The sequence below is a fragment of the Ooceraea biroi genome, chromosome 2, assembly GCF_003672135.1.
Source record: "Ooceraea biroi isolate clonal line C1 chromosome 2, Obir_v5.4, whole genome shotgun sequence".
Classification (NCBI taxonomy): domain Eukaryota; kingdom Metazoa; phylum Arthropoda; class Insecta; order Hymenoptera; family Formicidae; genus Ooceraea; species Ooceraea biroi.
Window position 1 is genome coordinate 14047457 of NC_039507.1, and position 21643 is coordinate 14069099.

General features: G+C 36.7%; 1 protein-coding gene across 25 annotated transcripts in view; it reads right to left on the reverse strand.

Moving 5' to 3' along the window:
- The window catches only part of LOC105279165 (myosin-11), a 262296-nt gene that overhangs the window by 161951 nt on the left and 78702 nt on the right, over nt 1-21643 (reverse strand). For all 25 annotated transcript variants that reach the window (XR_003407559.1, XM_026975501.1, XM_026975505.1 and 22 more), the window contains one exon: nt 9635-9869. Coding sequence is in view for 24 of the 25 variants with exons in the window: in XM_026975501.1 (XP_026831302.1) it covers nt 9635-9869 (235 nt within the window). In the remaining variant the exon portion in view is untranslated. The remainder of the gene's footprint in view (nt 1-9634; nt 9870-21643) is intronic.

A 21643-nucleotide genomic window follows, 5' to 3' on the forward strand; every position in this document is an offset into this window, starting at 1 on the left:
TCGGGACTCATTGGCGGATGCAATAATGTATCGATTTGATGGTTTCTCAGCAACTGTTGGGTGTAACGAGCAATGTGCGGTCGTGCGTTGTCATGCACTAGACGAAACCGTTGACCAATTCGATTTCTAATTGGTAGAACATATGGCTCTAGTATTTCATGAACATATCGTCTAGAAGTTAATCCTGGTGGAGGGATAATTACAAGAGGTGTTCGTAAAAATCGAGATATTCCTGCCCATACTATTACAGAACAACCATGAAAAGCTCGAACTGGTCTGTTGCAGTTTTCGGAATAGCGTTCTCCTTGACGTCGCCAAACTCGGGCTCGTCTGTCATTGCCAAAAAGGCAAAATCTAGACTCATCCTTAAACAGTACAGAATTCCATTGCCTAGGTCGCCTACTGACTAAAGAATGAGCATAATGTAATCGTAGGCGACGATGACGATGGGTAAGGTATGGAACTTGCACTGGTCGACAAGCGTGCAATCCCGCTTCTCTCAAACGATTTCTTATCATTGAAGCCGAGATCGGATACTGTCGACCATAATTAATATCGCCGGCAATTCTACGTGCGCATACAAAGCGATTCTGTGTAACTTGCCGGACGATCATTCGATCTTCCCGAGCGCTTGTTTCACGAGAACGGCCCTGACCCGGCCGTCTGTGGTATAAGCCAGTCTCTCGAAACCGGGAATAAATCCGATTAATGACGGACGGACTTACTCCAAACTGGTTGGCAACGTACCGTTGACTGTGATTCTCCTGTAGGAGAGTGTCACAATACGAGCACAATCTGTCTCAGATAAATGACGCATAGGCATCGTAAAAGAACAACGAGCAGAAAATGGAAGTAGGAGAAAACAGAATAGATAAAAGAAAAGAAGAAATGTAAAAATAAGTAAAGGAATAAGTAAAAACCTTAACTAGTGATATATCAGACAGTATCAAAAATCGCCAATAGAATAACTCCGAACAGCTCAGTATACGTATGCGTATGTAACCATAAGCACATGTGAGTACGAATGCGCAATCTTAAGTAATGTAGCTGAACTCTTTCACTTACGAGAAACGTCTTACGTCTTGTCGCCGCCTAGCGGCAAGACGTTCCACTAGTTGCGTGCAATCCGTGAGCGCTCACATACACGCGCGCGCGCACCCGCACACACACACACAAAACGAAGCCTAAATCCGACTGCGCGACCACCACGTGGTACGCTTTGGATAAAACTAACGCCAGCGGTTCACAAATTTTTTCAACTTTTGGTAGAAAAGTGTGAACTTTGTTATTGCTGACTTAATAAAGATTAATATAGTGCGCTAGAAATCAATTTTTTAACATTAATTAACATTATTTTCCATTTTATCTTACTGAAATTTAGCACTTAGTTTTGTCCCATAAAACCACAGTGGCCACCATGAAAAAAATCTTATAGCTATTCGGCAAATTTTTGTCAAATTCATGGTATTGAAAAGTATAAAAAAATGTGAAGAACAAATTTTTTGTCATTCTGTACGATTGTTTTTAAGGTCAAAATGACAAAATGAAAAATCATTTATTTTTACGTTATATTCATCCATTTTCAGCATGGTTACATGTTTTCGAAAAAATTTGGGCAGGTATACCGTTCAATAGAGCAAAGTTTCAGCTTTAAGAATCCGTTTTTTAAATTGCTGTGCGATGATTTTTACCGGAGTTATGAGCAATCAAAGTAAACAATGCCAATTTTTATTTAATCGGCGATAACTCAGTAACAAAAACTCGTAGAAAAATTTAAAAAAAGCGTTTTGTAGGGAAAACTTCAATCTTTTGCAATAAAAAGTCGAGAATTTTCGCAGAATTTTTTTTTATACGTGACAGACCTTTAAAGTGAAAAGAAAATTTCTTATTTTGTCCAGTTCGCAGTTTTTTGTATGTAAAAATTACCAAACGTCACAGAAATTTAAATTCATTGCAACCGTTCGAAAGTAAAAGTTTCAAGCTTTAAAATCCTTTTTTTAAATTTAAATTTCGTTCATTTTTAACAAAGTTACAGCTGGCTGAAGTTTGCCTATTTTTTAAGAAAAGTTTGGTGTTTCTCTAATTTTTGTGAGTAGTGTATATAGATATATAATTAATAAATTCTAGATATATAAGAACCGCCTTTTTTTATATTGAGCACGCGATGCCGCGAAGAACGACTCTCCCAATAAAAAACTAGTGTAAAAAGTCATTTCGCAATAACATATTATTTTATCTTTGGACTGCAAAGAGATAGAATAACCATTCAAAAATGCAATAAACATTCCTCACACTGTAAATTTCACAGCGCAACTGAAAATATATTATTTACATTGTAAGTTGCATATTTAACAAATTAACAAATCAGGGCAGGTTCTGTACGTCTGAGGTAGTGTTTACGCGGAGCCTCCCCACTACAGAACCGTGATAACACGACGACAAACGATGACGACAGACAACGAAGGCGTGGGTCCCAAAGTTCGAGACACTTTCAAAATCTATTGGTCAAAGTTAACCCCCACACGCGTACTGTTTTTAAGCGTCCACCCCTTCGTCCAAGGTATAAAAAGAGCTGTCGATGCTCGGAACAGGGGATTTTTAGTCAGAGTTTTCCAGAGAGTTTACAGAGTTCTCCAGAGTTCCTTTGTTGTCATAATTCAGTTTTAATTCGATTCCGAGCATCCAGCATTTAGTTAGAGTCACTATGTAAGAACGTGCTACAATCCGAGGAAATCAAGCGCAACCCAACCAGGGATCTGAGAGAGTCTGCGGCCGTTCACACCCTAGGAGCAAGGTAGGAATTACAATTCCTACGGTTACGAGTTCGATTGTTAATTAACATTTTTAAGATCATAACCTTTTGTTTTTAATAAAGAAGTTTTAAACACAAAACCGAGAAATCCTTGGTGAAGCTTCCTCTCCATCTTTTATCATTTTTCTTCCGTTCACATTGTTTAATTCTAAGTTGTTGAAAGATCCTCGACTGGCGCTGCCGAAAAGCGTGGACCTGGTCGCTCAAGTTGGCGCTGTCAAGGAGTGTGGCTCTACCTTGTGATCGTAATCTCTCAATAACCCGCGAAATCAGATAAATAAATATTACACTTATGCCTACCAAGAAGGGGGCGTAGATTCCAAGAGAAGAAGCCTCGCTATCAGATACGACTCGCTTTTTCTAACAACCAGGACCCGTTTCCTTTTTTTGCAAAAATTATCAATACTCGAAGTTAATAAAACATTAAGCAAAATTCACCCTTATATTCTTCGGGAGGTAACCATAAAGAACAATTATCCGGACTACCGTACGATTCGTAAGGGTGATCCGCGACGCGTGGTCTACCGATTACGAGCGCTGCTTGGGTTAGACAGGAAGGAAATAGAAATCCCGAACTCATATCCAATACTTCCACCCGTTTCAGAATCATAATCTAATATTTTGTTGCAACCTGCACCCTCCGTCCCAGGGTAAATTACTTGAATGTATTGACCCGAAAAGGAGGCTTTCAAGATTATCATTTGACGTAGCAATTTTTCTTTATAAATCAAATCACTTAATACAAGTAAATCGGGTAATGTGCCGCGGAATAATACAATCACTTAACCCTTCTCGAAGTACCAACTTAGTACTCGAATACCAACGGCGAGCTTCCGCGGTTTCATGCATGAAATACAGGGCGTACCTTCAGCCTACTAGCCGTACCCTGTTCTGTCCGAACTGTTTTGTTAACGAACTTTCACTTGTCAGAGAAACACTCTTACAAATATTTATCAAAACACGATCTAATTGTGGGATTCAGACGGTATGTTCCAACGTGTCAAATCTGTAGAAACAATCTCGCCGTGTATTCGCCGTTTTACAGTTGTGAGTCATGTTCAGACGGGTATTTTGAGTTGTGCGAAGAACTAGAATCCACCGGTGAAGATATTCTTGATCTCGCGGATCCGACCGTGATTCGTTTACGGGACGAGTTGACAGGAAGACTTCCGCTCGCCTCCGAAGAGAATTAGCTTCGTGTCATTACCCGAACAACGTTATAGTCCGTGCCATTCATATAAATATTTCCGGGTTAGCAGCCTCGACCGGCCGGGACGTAACAAGTCTGACATGATTGAAAGTTCTGCAAAATGCAAGGGGGTTTCAGGATTCTGATTCAAGATCCCGAGGCAAGGGAACCTGCTGTCCAAAAATGACTAGAGTTTTGAAAAAACTTTTTATTCGTTACAATTAATGTGGACATTTGTGAGAAGACAGTGATCAAAACAACAGTATTTTTGGCAATGTACACAGCGGAAATCAGACATCGCTGTGCATCCGTCATCGTAACACTGGAAAGGGCTCTCCAGATCGAAGCAGTATTGCACCGGGGTTTTCTCATATCAACAATCGGCGACTCGGTGACTCGTGACTGTGATGTCCACATTAATTGTAATGAATAAAAAGTTTCTTTAAAACTCTTATCATTTTTGGACAGCAGGCTCCCTTGCCTCGGGATCTTGAATCAGAATCCTAAAACCCCCTTCCATTTTGCAGAACTTTCAGCCATGTCAGACTGATTTATAACCATGTTTTGATCAGTCTAAGAAAGTTTCATTTCAAAATCGATCAACACTATCACGATGTTCCCTTGTGAGCACATGAACGACTTAAATTATTATAATTTTACTTTTCACTAATATAAACAAAAAAATATGCATGTGATCTGAAAACTTTTTTAACTTTTTAGTTTGTTTAAAATAATTTTCTAGAAGAAATAAACGAAGATGACATATTGTAAACCTCCAATTTTGACTAACTAATTGTTATAAGAAGGTTTGCGACTCACTCGCGGACACTCGGATGCACACAATTAAGAGCACAATTCCTTCAAAAATATAATGTATATTTTTATAAACTCAATTACAATACAGTCACAATTCACAATCACTGGGAACCGAACGCGAAACTAAACTATTTTATTATGAGGTATTCGGCGGACTGCGAGATTCCGAAGACGCCGACGATCGTGGGATACGGGTAAAATCTGCACGACGACTCGACTTGTACCCACGAATCAGTCCTTTTATAAGCTGCTTGGTTTCCAGAGACCTCCGTTTTATCAATAAACATTTTATTTATTATATCTAAGATACGCGAGAATAGAAGATCTCTAGAAACAAATCAACTGTCAATTCTATTGACAGGCGAGCTGACAGCTAACGCAGCTGGCGTTGTCAGCTGACGCTGACGTCACACTGCTCACTCGCTTCCACGCCTTTTCCTGCGTTTGTCGCGCGTTCGCAACACTTACAGACAGTTCGTCATCTACATCCTTAAAATATAAGCATAAAATATACTGTGTGAATCTAAATTATTTTTCTCCGTGCGATATCTGTAATTTGAACGCATTTTTAACTTGCCTGTACATCACGGTCGATCCAGGTAACTACCATCTATGTGCCGGTGAGTATCTATGTCCCCTTAAGGGGATCCTGGAGTCGTTTGTATTATCGACGGAACAAATGAGTTTTTTTAATAAATCTTTTCAATGGTTGCACAGAATGAAAAATCCTTTTGTACGATGAAAGAAATCCTTTTGCACGATATCAAGAACCTAATCTTGTACTCTGTTTTACTCTTTCACGCAAATTATATGCATCAAAAGTTTTGCAGAAACGTATCTTTTTTACTACGCGTGAAAACTTACTTTTAAAAGCGCCCTAATAATCCTTTATTCTATCCCGAGTCGGGGTCATTCATATTTTGTAATGTACAAAGTGTATAACTTTTACATTAAGCAAATTATTGTATGAAGTGAGGTTAGAAGGCCGATAACAAAACTGTAATTTTCGAACTTTTTTCCGTTTTTGACAGTAAGCCGAGTGGCCACCACTGCGTTACTGTTTCTACTTTATTCGTGGAAAAGGATTTTTCATTCTGTATGACCAATAAAAAGTATAGCTTATGGAAAAATGACCAATTCCGTCGATAATACAGACGACTCCAGGATCCCCTTAAGAGTCATCCTGTATACAGGGTGATTCAGAATAATCACTTGTCCTTGAAAGAGAATATTCCTAATCGTATTCTGAAACGACTTTTCCTTTGCCAAAAGTTTGTCCGGAGCTTAGTTTATAAGAAGAAATAGTTAGCGAATATACGGGGCGAGTACGAAGGTAAGCAGGGGCGGCGCAACTTACCGTCCCACGCGGACGATTACTATATACAGGGGGTGGACAAAATAATATGAACACCATGCTAAATATTACACATTTGTTTATGTTGACAACCCTGCTAAGGTATGAACAGTGCGACGCGTATATAGAGCAGTTTACGTTCTAACCTTTCTAGGTTATATTTCAATGTACTACCCGTTTTGTTCTGCGACGGCGTCAACAATCGGACGGTGAAATGGGCGATCTGTCAGATTTCGAAAGAGGGCAAATCGTGGATGCTCGGTTAGCAGGAGCGTCTGTGACGAAAACGGCTGAACTGTTTAACGTTTCACGAACGACAGTATCCGTGGTGATGACAACCTACACAAAACATGGGAAAACGACATCTGTGAAGAGAAAGAGTGGGCGCAAACCAACATTAACAGACAGGGACCGCCGAACATTAAAACGGATTGTGGCCAAACAGCATAAAACTACTGCAGCAAAGGTGACAGCAGAACTCAACAGTCACCTGAGCAATCCTGTTTCGACAAGAACAGTACGGCGAGAGCTCCACAAAAGTAACATTTATGGCAGGGCTGCAATTTCGAAACCCCTTATAACGGAAGCCAACGCGAAGCTGCGAAAGAAGTGGTGCCACGATCATAAAAATTGGACGATTGATGATTGGAAGAATGTAGTATGGTCCGATGAATCATCGTTTACTTTGTTCCCTACAAACGGCCGGGTTTATACATGGAGAACCCCCAAAAAAGCCTACGATCCGGACTACCTGTTACCCACAGTCAAACACGGGGGCGGCTCCGTGATGATTGGGCGGCTATATCGTGGTATTCCGTTGGCCCGATTATTACCCTCAATGGCCGTATTACTGCGAATGAATATCTCGACATTCTCAACGATGAAGTTTTTACTATGACCAGCATATTGCTGCCAAACACTGCAATATTCCAAGATGATAATGCGCCCATACACACAGCTAAAAAGGTTCAGTCTTGGTTCAAGGAGCATCGGAATATCATTAAACATCTTCCCTGGCTAGCACAATCGCCAGACCTCAACATCATTGAACCGCTATGGGGAGTTTTGGAGCAGAGAGTGAGGAGCAGATTTCCACCTCCATCATTGTTGAAACAATTGGCGGAGATGTTGGTGCAAGAATGGGACAAAATTCCGTTGGAAACTATTCATACACTCTACGAATCCATTCCGCGACGAATTGTAGCTGTCCTAAAGGCAAATGGTGGCCCTACACCTTATTAATAAATAAATAGTGTGTATTTGTCAGGTGTTCACATTATTTTGTCCACCTCCTGTATATATATATATATATATACAGGGTGGCCCACTTAAATCGATCATCTTAGATATTTTACTTGTTTTTGATGATACGAAAAAATGTCTAAGGAAAAAGTTGCACCGTTCGAAGGGGCTATCATGATGACAAAACAAAAATTTTTTCAAGGCTATTTTTTTCGGAGATTCAAAGATCAAGATAATTGGATTTTCAACAGACCAATAGTGCATATTTCTTCTACTTACTTGTCCATGGTTAGTGAAAGTTGATTCATCGGTAAACAATATTCTGTTGAAGAAGAATTCATTGACCTCCAACTGTTGTAGCGCCCATTGACAAAATTCTATTCGATTAATAAAATCATTTCCATGAAGTTCTTGATGCAATGCAATGTGATATGGATGAAATGAGTGGCGTTTAAGAATGCGTAAAACACTTGTCTTAGAAATACCAGTATTTCTTTGTATTTGTCGAGAACTGATATGTGGATTATTTGCCACTGCAACCAAAACAGTAACTTCTGCTGGTTCATTAGTTTGCAAACGAGGTCGCATTTTCTTACGTGAACAAACACTTCCAGTTTCACGAAATGTTTTAATAAGACGGTCAAAAGCAGCGCGAAACGGTAAACGCTTTTCAGGGTATCTTTGGCCGTACATTCTCTGCGCCTCTGTAGAGCTTCTTCCGCTTTCACCGTAAATAAGAAGCATTTCTATTCTTTCCTCTTTCGTATAATCAGTCATATTTAAACTCTGATATCGAGAAGCTCAGGAAATGAACTGAACTGCGAAAGCATTTCACGATCATAAATATTTACATACACATACACACACGCACACAATACATGTATGGAATTATTTCAATCTTACATTCCATTGAATTCCAGAACATGAGAGTGTTTATCGATGAATCAATGTTCACTAACCATGGACAAGTAAATAGAAGAAATATGAACTATTAGACCGTCAAAAATCTAAGTGGCTTCGATAAGTAGAACGTCCATGGAGCCTTAGAAAATGTATTGAAGTCGGAGGACATCATTTCGAACACCTCCTTAAATAAATTTTTGTGTTGAAGAGCATAAAGTTTGATTGTTTTGTTTCCCACGTTCAAGATCATTTAAAGGTCATGTTGTCATAGGTCGCTGAACTCCTCTCGATGTTGGCTATAAAATTGCGCAAACAAAAATATGTAGTTCCATTTAAAAAAATTATCTTGACCTTTGAATCTCCGAAAAAAATAGCCTTGAAAAAATTTTTGTTCTGTCATCATGATAGCCCCTTCGAACGGTGCAACTTTTTCCTTAGACATTTTTTCGTATCATCAAAAACAAGTGAAATATCTAAGATGATCGATTTAAGTAGACCACCCTATATATTGTGGTACGATCTGATCACCGAGATCATTGCCAGTTATGGTCGATTAAAAATATTCTCAAATTTGAACAACTTTTATTAAAATACTAACATGTTTATCATATAACATGTAACAAGGAGAGAGAACATGTTAAATACCCAGTATCCATCGACACCCTTTTAAAGCGTTAGAAATCAGTTATTAGCTTTGTGGATTCTGTTTTATTTTTGTAAATTAAATTGAAATAAAAAAAGTAAATCATAAACTTCGAATTTTGTTAATTTCCTTATGTTTGTAAGATATTCGTAATACATTTTGATTTAGGCCTTTCATGCGAGCGATTGGTGTTAGGTAGTGTGGCGTTTTATATAACCGGCTTTTGTCTTCCGTGGGACAGTCGTTGAGGAGGAAAGGTCTCCCATTGTGAACTCTTAGTTTGGCCGTCATTAAGGAGAGTCTTACCCTTCTGACATAATTGTAAATTATAAAAATTTTTTAATAAACGCCCAGAGCATTAACATTAAGAACCTCACATGTTACTATTATACTATACATTATAATACTATACAGTATAATAAACATTCCAAATGATGACCAGGAACTTCATTACATTGCATCTAATGTCTTATGGACACATTGCTGGATATGGATTACTTGTATAATAATATGGATAACAAAATTATTTTATTAAACAAGATCTATCATTTGCTTAAGTTTCTATTTTCCGGAAACAAACTGTATATGAAATAATACTGTATGTGCACCTGCGTGCGCACACACACACACACACATGCATATACACGATATTACACTAAAAAATAATCATCTTACTGAGCTGCTCGGACTCTTCAACTGGTTTTGGTTGGAAGAGCTCCTTGAAGTGTGGCTTACAGTAAAGCGTACTCTCGTGGCTCTCATAATTATCAACATTAAGCTGTTTGCTACACTGAACACACCGGAAACAATTCTTATGCCAAACAAGACCTTCGGCTTTTGTCTGTTCCATTTGAAATACGACCTTGCCGCAGCTTCGACAATTCGTATTTGCGTCGCCATTTTGACCTACCTGCAACGTATAAATACAGATATTAGTTAACATCTTCATACTTCATTTTTTCTTGTATTATTACAAGTGATTATAAATTATTCGCTGACTTCGTTAGATGCACAAATATCGAAATATACAGGGTGTCCCAGACCTACCGTATCACCGGTTAATGGTAGATTCCTGAGGTGATTCTGAGACGAATGTTCCTCTTGCAAAATGTCGAGGGTGGCGTAGTTTCGGCGCTACGAAGGGTTGTAGTTATTCTATCCTTGTGTAGAATTTTCCCGCGTTCAGTGACGGTGGGTCGAAGGGGTCCCGCGCATCGCGCACACTTCAATTTGATCTTCATTTTTCGCGGCTGTTCAAATTGAAGTGTGCGCGATGCGCGGGACCCCTTCGACCCACCGTCACTGAACGCGGGAAAATTCTATACAAGAATAGGATAACTACAACCCTTCGTAGCGCCGAAACTACGCCACCCTCGACATTTTGCAAGAGGAACATTCGTCTCAGAATCACCTCAGGAATCTACCATTAACCGGTGATACGATAGGTCTGGGACACCCTGTATAATAAGCAAGTTTTATGATATAATAATATTATATTAGGCTCAACTTCCGAATAGCCCCCCCCCCTCCGATTTTCATGAAATTTTTAGGATATGTAGAGATAGAGATGAGGAAGGTGTGGATGGAAGGATTTTTTGCGGAAACGGCTCCTAGCGAAGAAATTAACAAAAAAAGGTTTAATGATTTTGCACGAATTTTCAGCTGTCTACGCGAATTAAGAACTTGACTCTGATATATATTATAGAGGTCACCTCCCTCAGTAACCTGCAGAAGGTTTTAGTTCTCCTTCGTTATTAATTAAAAAGTTATTAACGAAAGAAGTTTAAGAATTTTGCACGCATATGTAATCTTAATGGACCTTATTATGTTACCTCTGCTTGCGTTTGTGTTTACAAATATTGTCAAGATTTCGGTAAACCTTAAGAAAAGGGGAGGCATCTCCTATGACCTTGACCTTGACATATATTATAGAGGACACCTTCCTGAGTAACCCGCCAAAAGATTTAACCGGAGCTCGTTGTTTATTAAAAAGTTATTAACAAAAGAAGTTTAATAATTTTACACAAATTTTCAGCTATCTACGCGAAGTGTGGACTTCATCTTGACATATATTATATAGAGTATCCTTACCAGTAATCTGTAGAAGATTTTAGCCGTCGCTCGTTGTTTGTTAAAACTTTATTAACAAAATAGTTTAATGAATAGAGCATAATTTTACGATACCATATACGTTTACGACAGAGTATATTTGATGGAATTTTAGCTTTAAATCAGAAATAGGGTTGGATTAGGTTATATTTTCCGAAACTAGAGCCCCGGACACATACGCTCCTTTTTCAGCCCGCTTCGCGGGAGGGCAAAGGGGAGGGACAAAGCCAGGTCTCATTTTAATATATAGGGTATCTCACTCTATCTTATTATATTATACAGGATGTCGACTTTTGATTAAAATATATAGGGTGGCCAATTTTAAGTGACCAATCCGAAAAACTTATATTTGTGATTCGAGAAAAATTTGACACGATACACTAAACTTTATTTATTCCAATGATTAAAATGTGAAAATAAAATCTGTTAAGCCATATTAATTCGCTTTCCTCTTTTAACTTCCTTATCATTCAATTATATTATACTATACAGGTTTTAATATATAAAGTATTTCACTTTATCTTATTTTATATTATACTGGGTGTCGACTTTTGATTATAATATATAGGGTGTCCGATTTTAATTGACCAACCCGAAAAATTTGTATTTGTGATTCGAGAAAAATTTGACACTATAAATTACACTTTATTTATTTCGATGACTAAAATGTGAAAATAAAATCTGTTAAGCTATATTAATTCCTTTAATATACATACCCGATACTGGCAATGTCTGTTAGTCGGATAAATTATTACTAGACTGCACGCCAACAAATCGTTGAACTTTTTTTTATTATAATGCAGTAATTATTTTTCCCTTCGTCTAGAAATTAATTCACCAGCTACGCCCTAACATATTGTTAGACTTAATTTCCAGACGAAGGGAAAAATAATTACTACATTATAATAAAAAAAAAGTTCAACGATTTGTTGGCGTGCAGTCTAGTAATAATTTGTTCGACTAACAGACATTGCCAGTATCAGGTATGTATATTAAATGAATGAAATTTCTGACGAATAAAATTCTTGTTATATTAATTCCCTTTCCTTTTTTAACTTCCTTATCACTCAATTATATTATAATATACAGGTCTCATTTTAATATATAGGGTATCTCACTTTATCTTATTATATTATACTGGGTGTCGACGTTTGATTATAATATATAGGGGATCCAATTTTAATTGACCAAACACGAAAAACATGTATTTGTGATTCGAGAAAAATTTGACACGATATATTAGACTTTATTTATTCCGATGATTAAAATGTGAAAATACAATCTGTTAAGCTATATTAATTCTCTTTCCTCTTTTACCTTCCTTATCAGTCAAAACTCTTTTCTTTCGTTCAATTTTAATATACAGGTTATCTCATTTTAATTCTAGTATATAGAGTATCTCACTTTATCTTATTATAAATACTGAGTGTCGACTTTGAATTATAACATATAGGGTATCTGATAAATAATATCATCAAACATAAACGCCGATTTTAGATAAGTCAGAAATTATTAACTTTGTTCGTTTCATAATTTATATTCTAATTATGGCCGATAATAGAGATAGTGGTGGGAGTTTTCTTACTTAATATATAATCATGCTAGGTGCGATCATGTTTAATGTCGCAAAATAAATATTCTATTTTTGAAACTGTTAACACTACAATATGCGTGATGTCAGTCCAAAATTACTTTTTTACAAAAGGTAAAAAACGCCAAGTATACGTGTGGTATATAAAAAACTCCAAGTGGTGGCATACCCGACAAAAAAAGTGATAGTCTATTTTAAAATGTCTTTGTGTCTCGAATAAGTTAAAGTTGTAGTATCTTTAATTAAAAAAAAATAAACCTAGTGATATGTATCTTTGTATGTATACTAAAGAAGTTGTGATATCCGTACAAAATTTATCTTTTTAAAAAAAGGTACAAAAAAGCGCCAAGTATAAGCAAGCGAAAAAAAGAACTCTACGTTTTTCGTTCAAAAAAGAACTCTACAAAATTAATGATATCAAAAACTTGCGCCAACTATGAAAATGGGTATTTATGCAAATCAGAAAATCTGTTACTTTATTATTAGAGGAAAGTCCCTGATTATGAGATACCATATCGATTTTACCGAATGTAAGGAAATCTATAGGCAGAATGTAAAAATGTAATACGTTATCTTGAAGAGAATTTAATAAGCTTTAAGTTGGTGAAATGAAAAATCTAATTTAAATATTATTTTTTCTGAAAATTAAAAAAATTTGAAAAAAGAGCTTTACGCAAGATCGCGAAAGTGTGCTCCTAATATAAGATACCTTGAGAAATCGGTGTTAAAAGTGCAAAATACATCAGTATTGCAAGTAAAAAACTTTATTAGATATTTTTATAAAAATACTGCTGCCACAGCCTTCACTAAATCTTCACGATTCCACTGTCGACGCTTCCTCGTTTCTCTAACCTCCATAGTCAGATTCTATAAAAATTAAATACACAAAAATTCGTAATATAAATTCGTATTAACTTTTCTTTAACCTTAACGTAGTATTTTTCTTTCTTTTTATTACACTACATAATCTTCATATTCGAGCAATAATTATCTCATATTAAGAGTACCCTGAATATCTCATTATACGAGCCACACGCCTAGCGGTTCTGCGATCATGAAATCTAACCTCTACAATTAAGCAATTCAACAAATCGCGTATTTTCCTGTTACTACGATTCTACTCTATCATTGCATACTGAATTTATTGCCAACCATTTCTTTATTATATAATAAACAAGGTTTAAAGCTAACCTCAAGTTCCTTTGACATGTTCACAATTTCACAAACCTTTTTTTGCAAAAGCTAAACGCAATAACGAACAATGAATTTTTCACTAAATACATTTTACACCAAGAGTAATAAGTTTATGGTGGAATTAACAGATGGTGCTCACTAGTTTAGCAGAAACTCCATTATCTCATATTAGGAGCATATCTCATAATAGACGATTCTCCTCTATCTATACTACATACGGACACATGCATATATACGTACACTAAGGTGCATTGATTCGCGTGGTAGCGAATATATATTTATTACTATTACTATATATAATAATAATATTATATACTGGGTGAGTCATTTAAAGTGTTATAGACTTATATTTCAGAAATGAAGCGTTTTAGAGAAAAATGTTTCAGACAAAAGTTGCAGGGTTGGAAGGGGGCCATTCAATGGCGGTAACATATTGGTCATTCGAGGTCATTTTCAAAGTCATTTGAAGGTCAAGTCCAATTTTTTAAACAGAAACTCATACTTTGTATTGCAGATTCTGATTCTCCGTCGAAAAGTAAGTAACTTTTGTCCGAAACAGTTTTTGAAAACGCCCTTGTTATCCCGAAAACTCAGGAATTTCAATTCTCACTTCTCCAAATTGGCATGAGATCCCATCCTGGACAATAAGGATTCAATTTCTACATATATTCGAAAAAGGACGAACATTCGGGTCTAACAACAATGATGAATGTTCGTATAACTAAAATTGGATAGTTAGCTCTTTCTTTTTATAGGAACTCTTCCTTCCATTAAACTTTGAACATAACAAAAGTTTACTCTAAATTACTATTTATTTTGATTTTGTTATTATCAATATTTTAGATGATTTTCGAATCGAGGAGCATTTTTATAGAAAAATTACCTAAAATTTTTTTAATTGCTTCTAAATAACATCAAATTATTATTTATAAAAGGAACTTATTCTTCGCCAGTGATTATATCGATAAGAAGAACAACGATCTTTAAAATGACCATTAACTGGTGTTACGTCCAGTAGACTCCACGGTTCCTCGCTTTCAAAGTAAAATATTCTTAAAAAGATTTTATATAATATTCTATATAAGATTAAATCAGCGAACGTCGTTGCCATGCGCGAAAAGATTTCGCGTGAGCGGAGGTCTCGGGATCACGATGAGAGATATCGCGGTTCCTGGAAAAGAAATAATTAACTGATTCCTGAGCGATTGCTCTCATCAGAGCCGTGCAATTTGGCACATGTCCGGTCAAAACAAGTCTTTAAATCATGGTTAAATCTGGGCTAATGAAGCAATCGTCTCGTTACCGCGACGTTCGAAAACTATTCATCTAGGGGTTAAAAAGGTTAACTATCGCAAATGACGCGCGAAAACAATTATCAAAGAATACCGCCAAGAGATTTCTTTGATTTACGAAAGTAAGTATTAAACCCATCCGCTGATACCAAGTAAATTATTATAAACGATAACCAATGGTTTGCGCAAACAATTGTTTGTGAATTCCCGGAAAAGAAATAGCACTCCCCATGGTCCTTTGAACTCATATACAAAGGCAACAATCTGCCCAGAGACTCACTCACGGACTCACTCAGTAACCACTATCTTGTGCGGGAGTTCCGAAAAATCCGCGGAAACAAGTCTCAATAATCTAACGGTCGTGTGCCAAAAGATTAACGCCTCGCCTTCTTTCTGTCTCCTTGGTCTGGAGAACTTGCAACCCACAACGCTGAACATCGAGAAAGTAAGCGAATTTCATTATATTATTAACAACTTGTAAATATCTTCGCCCGCGGTTATCGTTCTCCATTCCTTTCGCGGAGACCTCCGTTCGACAGATATTCCCTGGAACTTACGTGACTTGTCCCTTTCTTTTAAATGGCTCCCACCAAACGCGGATCCGAGAGCTCGGGTTCCCCGCCGGAAAATAACTCACGGGAACCCCACGCAGTAGAGGGAAATAGACTATCTTCGGGCGAACCAACGCGCAAAAGAAGTTATATTGAACAGATTTCGCGGTCCCCTAGTTCCGATTTTCCCTCAATTAGTTCATCTTCACAATCATCACCACCCTCTCACTCTTCTTTCTCATCCTCGGAGATATTGTCCCCACGTTTTTCCCCTTGCCCTTCTCTCGTTCTCTCCTCACCATGGTATTCACCTATTGGTTCACCAGATCTTGAGGAATATCTGGATGAACCTATTCCTCTACGAACATCCCCGGAACCATTAACCACAGGTCAATCCTTTCCTTCTCTCGAAGGGTGGAGGGATTTCTATGAGCGTGGTCTCGAAGTCTTTCGAGAACACATCCTCGATCTTTTTCCCACCTTTGTGTTACCTCTTCCGCCCAATGCTATTCTCCTCGGACCTGATTCCATCTATGTTCCTAGTTTAAGGGCCGCACTTGTCCATGTCGACCCTAACACCGTTGTTCCTTTCATTACCAGGAACCGCCAGTATCCCGTCCTAATCCCTACGTCCCTCATACAGGATTTCTTTTTAGATTACCCATAATTTAGATATTTGTTATAGTTGTAAATAGTTTCACCCTTTTTAAAAAATTATCTCGATGTATTTTATTTGCGGTTATTTTTAATGTATTTCTTTTTTTATGTATTTTATTGCGTAATATTTTACAAATATAATATGTTAATTCCTTAAGGAAAAAGGAAAATCATTTTTATTGAATAAACCTCAATCAATTCCCTTCCCACAACAGGTCGTACAGGTCCTATCCCAGGTAAAAGAGATTCAGTTCTCTTACCTAAAAAAGGGACCAACGAGCAGACTTGTTCTAAGTTAAGGGTAAAATCAACCTTGGTCGTTGACCCTACAGCCGGTACTCTCAGTCAGCTCGACTCAAGTTTTGAGACTGAGTGTCTCAGAACTCGAGAGGCGTGTGTTACGCCCTTCCCTCGAGCTCACGGAGCTCTGGACGTAACACTGGCAGTGTAACAAATTTATTATTTTTCACAACGTTTCGGCCACAGTCTTGGCCCTTATCAAGTGTACAGAAAATCTAATTTACATATTAAAAAAATATATATATATAAAGTTTTGATATCACACAGAAATATAACAGTATAAAAACAATCTTATGACACAAAGACCCACATATACCTTAACAAATACACGCAATTCCTGTCAGACGATAGTGACAGAAGATCTAAGGCACACGTCAGCAGCGCTGTACGGTGGAAGGTCGAATGTGAAGGAAAAACAACTCAACAACTCAAGCCTTCTTCAAAATATTATTATACATATACTTCCGACAAACTCTCCGTCTTCTGGAGGTTGATAGCATTGACTTGTCTTTTAATGAAAAACATCTCCGTTATTTCCCTCTTCTTTAAATGTCCTTCCTGATATAACACAATCGGGTCATTCCAATCAAAATTATGGTTATTATTTACACGGTGCTCACTAACAACCGATTGGCTGCTAACATGTTTCCTAATGTCAGATTTATGTTCGTTTATACGCGTAAATAATTTTCTCTTCGTTTGTCCGATATATGTCGCACTACAGTTGGGACAATTGATTTTATAAACGACGCCTGTTCTTGTAAGTTATGAAGTTTGTCCTTGCTCTTTCTAATGACACAATTTAATTTCTTCGGAATCTTATATCCCTAAAAAACCTTTTTTAAAAAAGAAAAAATATATACGCCAAGTATATAAAACCTCTCAACTTGTCAAAACTCAAAACTAAATATGAAATCAATAATTAACTAGCCAAGTCCCTCGAAGCAATTCAGTTTGAGTATTTTATCCAAATGTTTTCCATGCATACTCTCTTATCACATGACAACATTGAAGTACTTGGCGTGCCCGGATTGCAATGGTCAGGTCTTCTTCTAAATAGCTTATAAAATTCTTATAAATTTGTACAGCATCTTGATTTTTACTGTATTTTGTATCTTGATTTTCAATAATGACTCACAAATCTTGTTAGTTTAAAATATTAAAATAAACACATTTATAGTTTTGCAGACTAAGAAAGTGATTATAAATATCTCTTTTCATTACTTAAGTACAGATTATAGATAGGACAACATGTTTTAATATGACCCGGGCACGCCACGTACTTCAATATCGTCATGTGATAAGAGAGTATGCATGGAAAACATTTGGATAAAATACTCAAACTGAATTGCTTCGAGGGACTTGGCTAGTTAACTATTGATTTCATATTTAGTTTTGATTTTTATAAATGGCATTTTAAACTTTTTGTTGCATACAAGGTGAGATTTTTTATGTACTTGGTGTACTTTTTTCATCTTTATAAGGTTTTTTAATGGTATCTCATTGCTTTTTGCAAAAATTTTTTATATATATTTTTTCTGCAAAAACTATATATGCATTTTTAGCATTTCGAGGCCAACTGCACTTTTGTACTTTCGAATCATTTATTAATTGCCATTCGGTACCTTTAGCACGTACTATGTTTGTATAATGTCCATCAATTGTACGTTCACCTTGATGAAAAATTCCACTAATAATTTTATATATATTTGCACCAATACAGATCTTTTCTGTAGGTACATCTTTAATTTTTAAATCTATTATTTTTATAATTTTTGTATCACTAATTTTAAATAACATTAACTGTAAGATGATAACATTTCCTGTCATTATTATGCATAAATACCCATTGGAGTTGGCGCAATTTGTTCATATCATTAGTTTTGTAGAGTCCTTTTTTGAAAGAACTTCAGGCGCGTATACTTGGCGCTTTTTTGTACCTTTTTTTAAAAAGGTAATTTTGTTGTGATTTCACACATTTTGTAGTGTGAAGTATGTTATTCTTTTTTATAATATATGAGGAGATGAAAGCCATAGTCCTGTCAGTCAAGGTTTTTAAAAGTATTTACTTACATGTTTATAAAATATAAAATTATATTAAGTATATTTATGCACAGAAGTCAATATATGCAAGAAAAAAGAGTTTTGCCCCGTCGTTTTTTATTTCCTTTAATAAATAAATATAAATATACATTCTGTAAAAAAAGTATCCGGAATTAGTTAATAAAACACAAATTACTTGTTTATTCATCAATATTGATTTTGTCACCTTCAAAATAGGCCCCATCGGATGCAATACACATGTGCCAACGCGTAAGTCCTCAAAACATTTTTCAAACGCTGAAGCTGGTATTGCTTTGAGCTCCTCGTCGTCATCGTCGTCGTCGTCGTCGACGTGGTCCTCTCACTCACGCCCTCTCGGTCTCTCATTCACTGGCTCTCTCGCTCTCTCATTCACTCGTTCTCTTGCCCTCCCGCTCTCTCGCTCTCTCACTCTCTATCGTCATCAACGTGGTGCAACGTCGTCGTCGTCGATGACGTGGTCCTCTCATTCACGCCCTCTTGCGCTCTAATTCACTCGCTCTCTCGCCCTCTCGCTCTCTCATTCACTCACTCTCTCATTCACTCGCTCTCTCGCCCTCTCGCTCTCTCACTCACTCGCTCTCACATTCACTAGCTCTTTCGCTCTCTCATTCACTAGCTCTTTCGCTCTCTCATTCACTCTCTCTCTCTCTCTCTCTCGCCCTCTCACTCTCTCTCTCTCTCTCTCTCTCTCTCTCTCTCTCTCTCTCTCTCTCGCCCTCTCGCTCTTTCACTCACTCACTCACTCGTTTTCTCGCAAATATATCTTTTCTTACTTCAACTTCTTGCACTACATCGCGTCGTACACTTGTCGTACACCGACCGGCGGAGATGCTGTCCGTATATCCGTGTGACTTACACATGACGGTCGGGTTAAGTTAGAGTTATCGGGGATAAGTTAGAGTTTTCTAATAAATTCGCGTAAAAGAGTCACGGTGCGGTCTTGCTGCGCGTATACTTGGCGCGAGACACTACCATGTCTCTTGATAAAATAGTGTGAGATACCCTATATTTTAAAATGAGACCTGTAAATTATAATATAATTGAGTGATATAGAAATTAAAAGAGGAAAGCGAAGTAATATAGCTTAGCAAATTTCATTTTCACAATTTAATCATCGGAATAAAAAACGTTTACTTTATCGTGTCAAATTTTTCTCGAAACAGAGATACAAGTTTTTCGGTTTGGTCAATTATAATCGGACACCCTATATAGTATATCAAAAGTCGACCCCCTGTATAATATAATAAGATAGAGTGAGATACCCTATATAGTAAAAATATTAAAATTTAAACCTGTATTGTATAAGGATATACCAACAGCATCTCCGCCGGTCGGTATAAACGGAGGTGCTGCCATCTCGACGAAAAAGAACGAACTGTACAAACGACAATGATGACGCTGACGATAACGATGTTTCTTAATCGAAAATTTGCCTATTTCAGACCTTGCATCGCCACATCACCGCTCGTAGGACACGTACAAGAAAAATAAAAACACTTTTATTATATAATTCGACCCCAAGCTATCCATTTAGCCTACTTAGAAGTTGATTCGTTCAGCGGTTATTGAGATCTAATAATCTGAGTGTCTGCAAAAGCGTCGCTTCGCGTAAAAGAGTCACGGTGCGGTCTCGCTGCGCGTATACTTGGCGCGAGACACTACCGTGTCTCTTGACTTGATGATTTTTAATAATGATTCGCAAATGATTTTGTGTCTCTTATAGGTAGGACAGTACGTTTTAATGTGATTCGGGCACGCCAGTACTTCAATGTCGTCATGTAATAAGAGAGTATGCATGGAAAACGTTTGGGTAAAATACTGAAACTGCTTCTAAATACTTGGCTAGTTAATTATTGATTTCATATTTAGTTTTGAGTTTTGACAAGTTGAGAAGTTTTATGTACTTAGCATATATATATTTTCTTTTTTTAAAAAGGTTTTTTTAGGGATCTCATTTCTTTTTGTAATTCTCTCTCTCTCTCTCTCTCTCTCTCTCACTCTCTCTCTCTCTCTCTCACACACACAAAATATGCATTTTTAGCATTTCGGGGCCAACTATTCTTTTGTATTTTCCATAAAAATGTTAAATAATGAAGATTTATCTAATCGTACAAATCTTCCTAATTTTTCTAATTGTCGAATATAAATTGTGACAATTTAAAATTTCCTCTTTCTCTGCCTCCCTCTTTCTTTCTCGGTTTCGTTCTATGAGTAAATGTTCCAAAATATATCTTAAATTTTCATAATTTATATTTCACAATTAGAAGAATTATCTAATTAGCATTGCGACGCTATCACGATGATTTCATTTAAAACAAGTAAATTTAAAATTTTTTATAGCTTATGCGATTTATATCTTTGTCGTAAGAAAAAACATTTTCCATGTATTTTTAATTACGAATAAATTAAATCGTGCATGTATGAATGCATGTGTGAACGCAAGCTTGAGGAACACAATCGCTTGCATGTGTATGTGCGAACATATGTACGTGAGTCTGGAAATGGAAAACGGAACTTCGCAGTTATAATATATGATTACAATAGACTAAGGATTGACTGCATCAATTTTATTCAAATTGGTCGCAATCGAAAGCTTGCATTCACATTATCCTATTCTAAAAAAGGCGTGTTAATATTATATAATAAAAGTGCCGTTAGATTTTTGATATTGGTTTTAGTTTCTGAAATATTTTAATCATAAGTTTATGTGACCTGTCAAATGACATGAATTCCAGATAAGCTTTACGGTAGCGCTCGACGTCTATGCACTGAACTTGGTAACGCTTGATGTTTATGCAGTGACTCTCATTGTTCGGAACCTTATTTTTTATTTTTATGTACTTCGCGTCGCTTAATATCACATTACATCCATTATCTTTCAGCATTCTACTAATATTATCGCTAA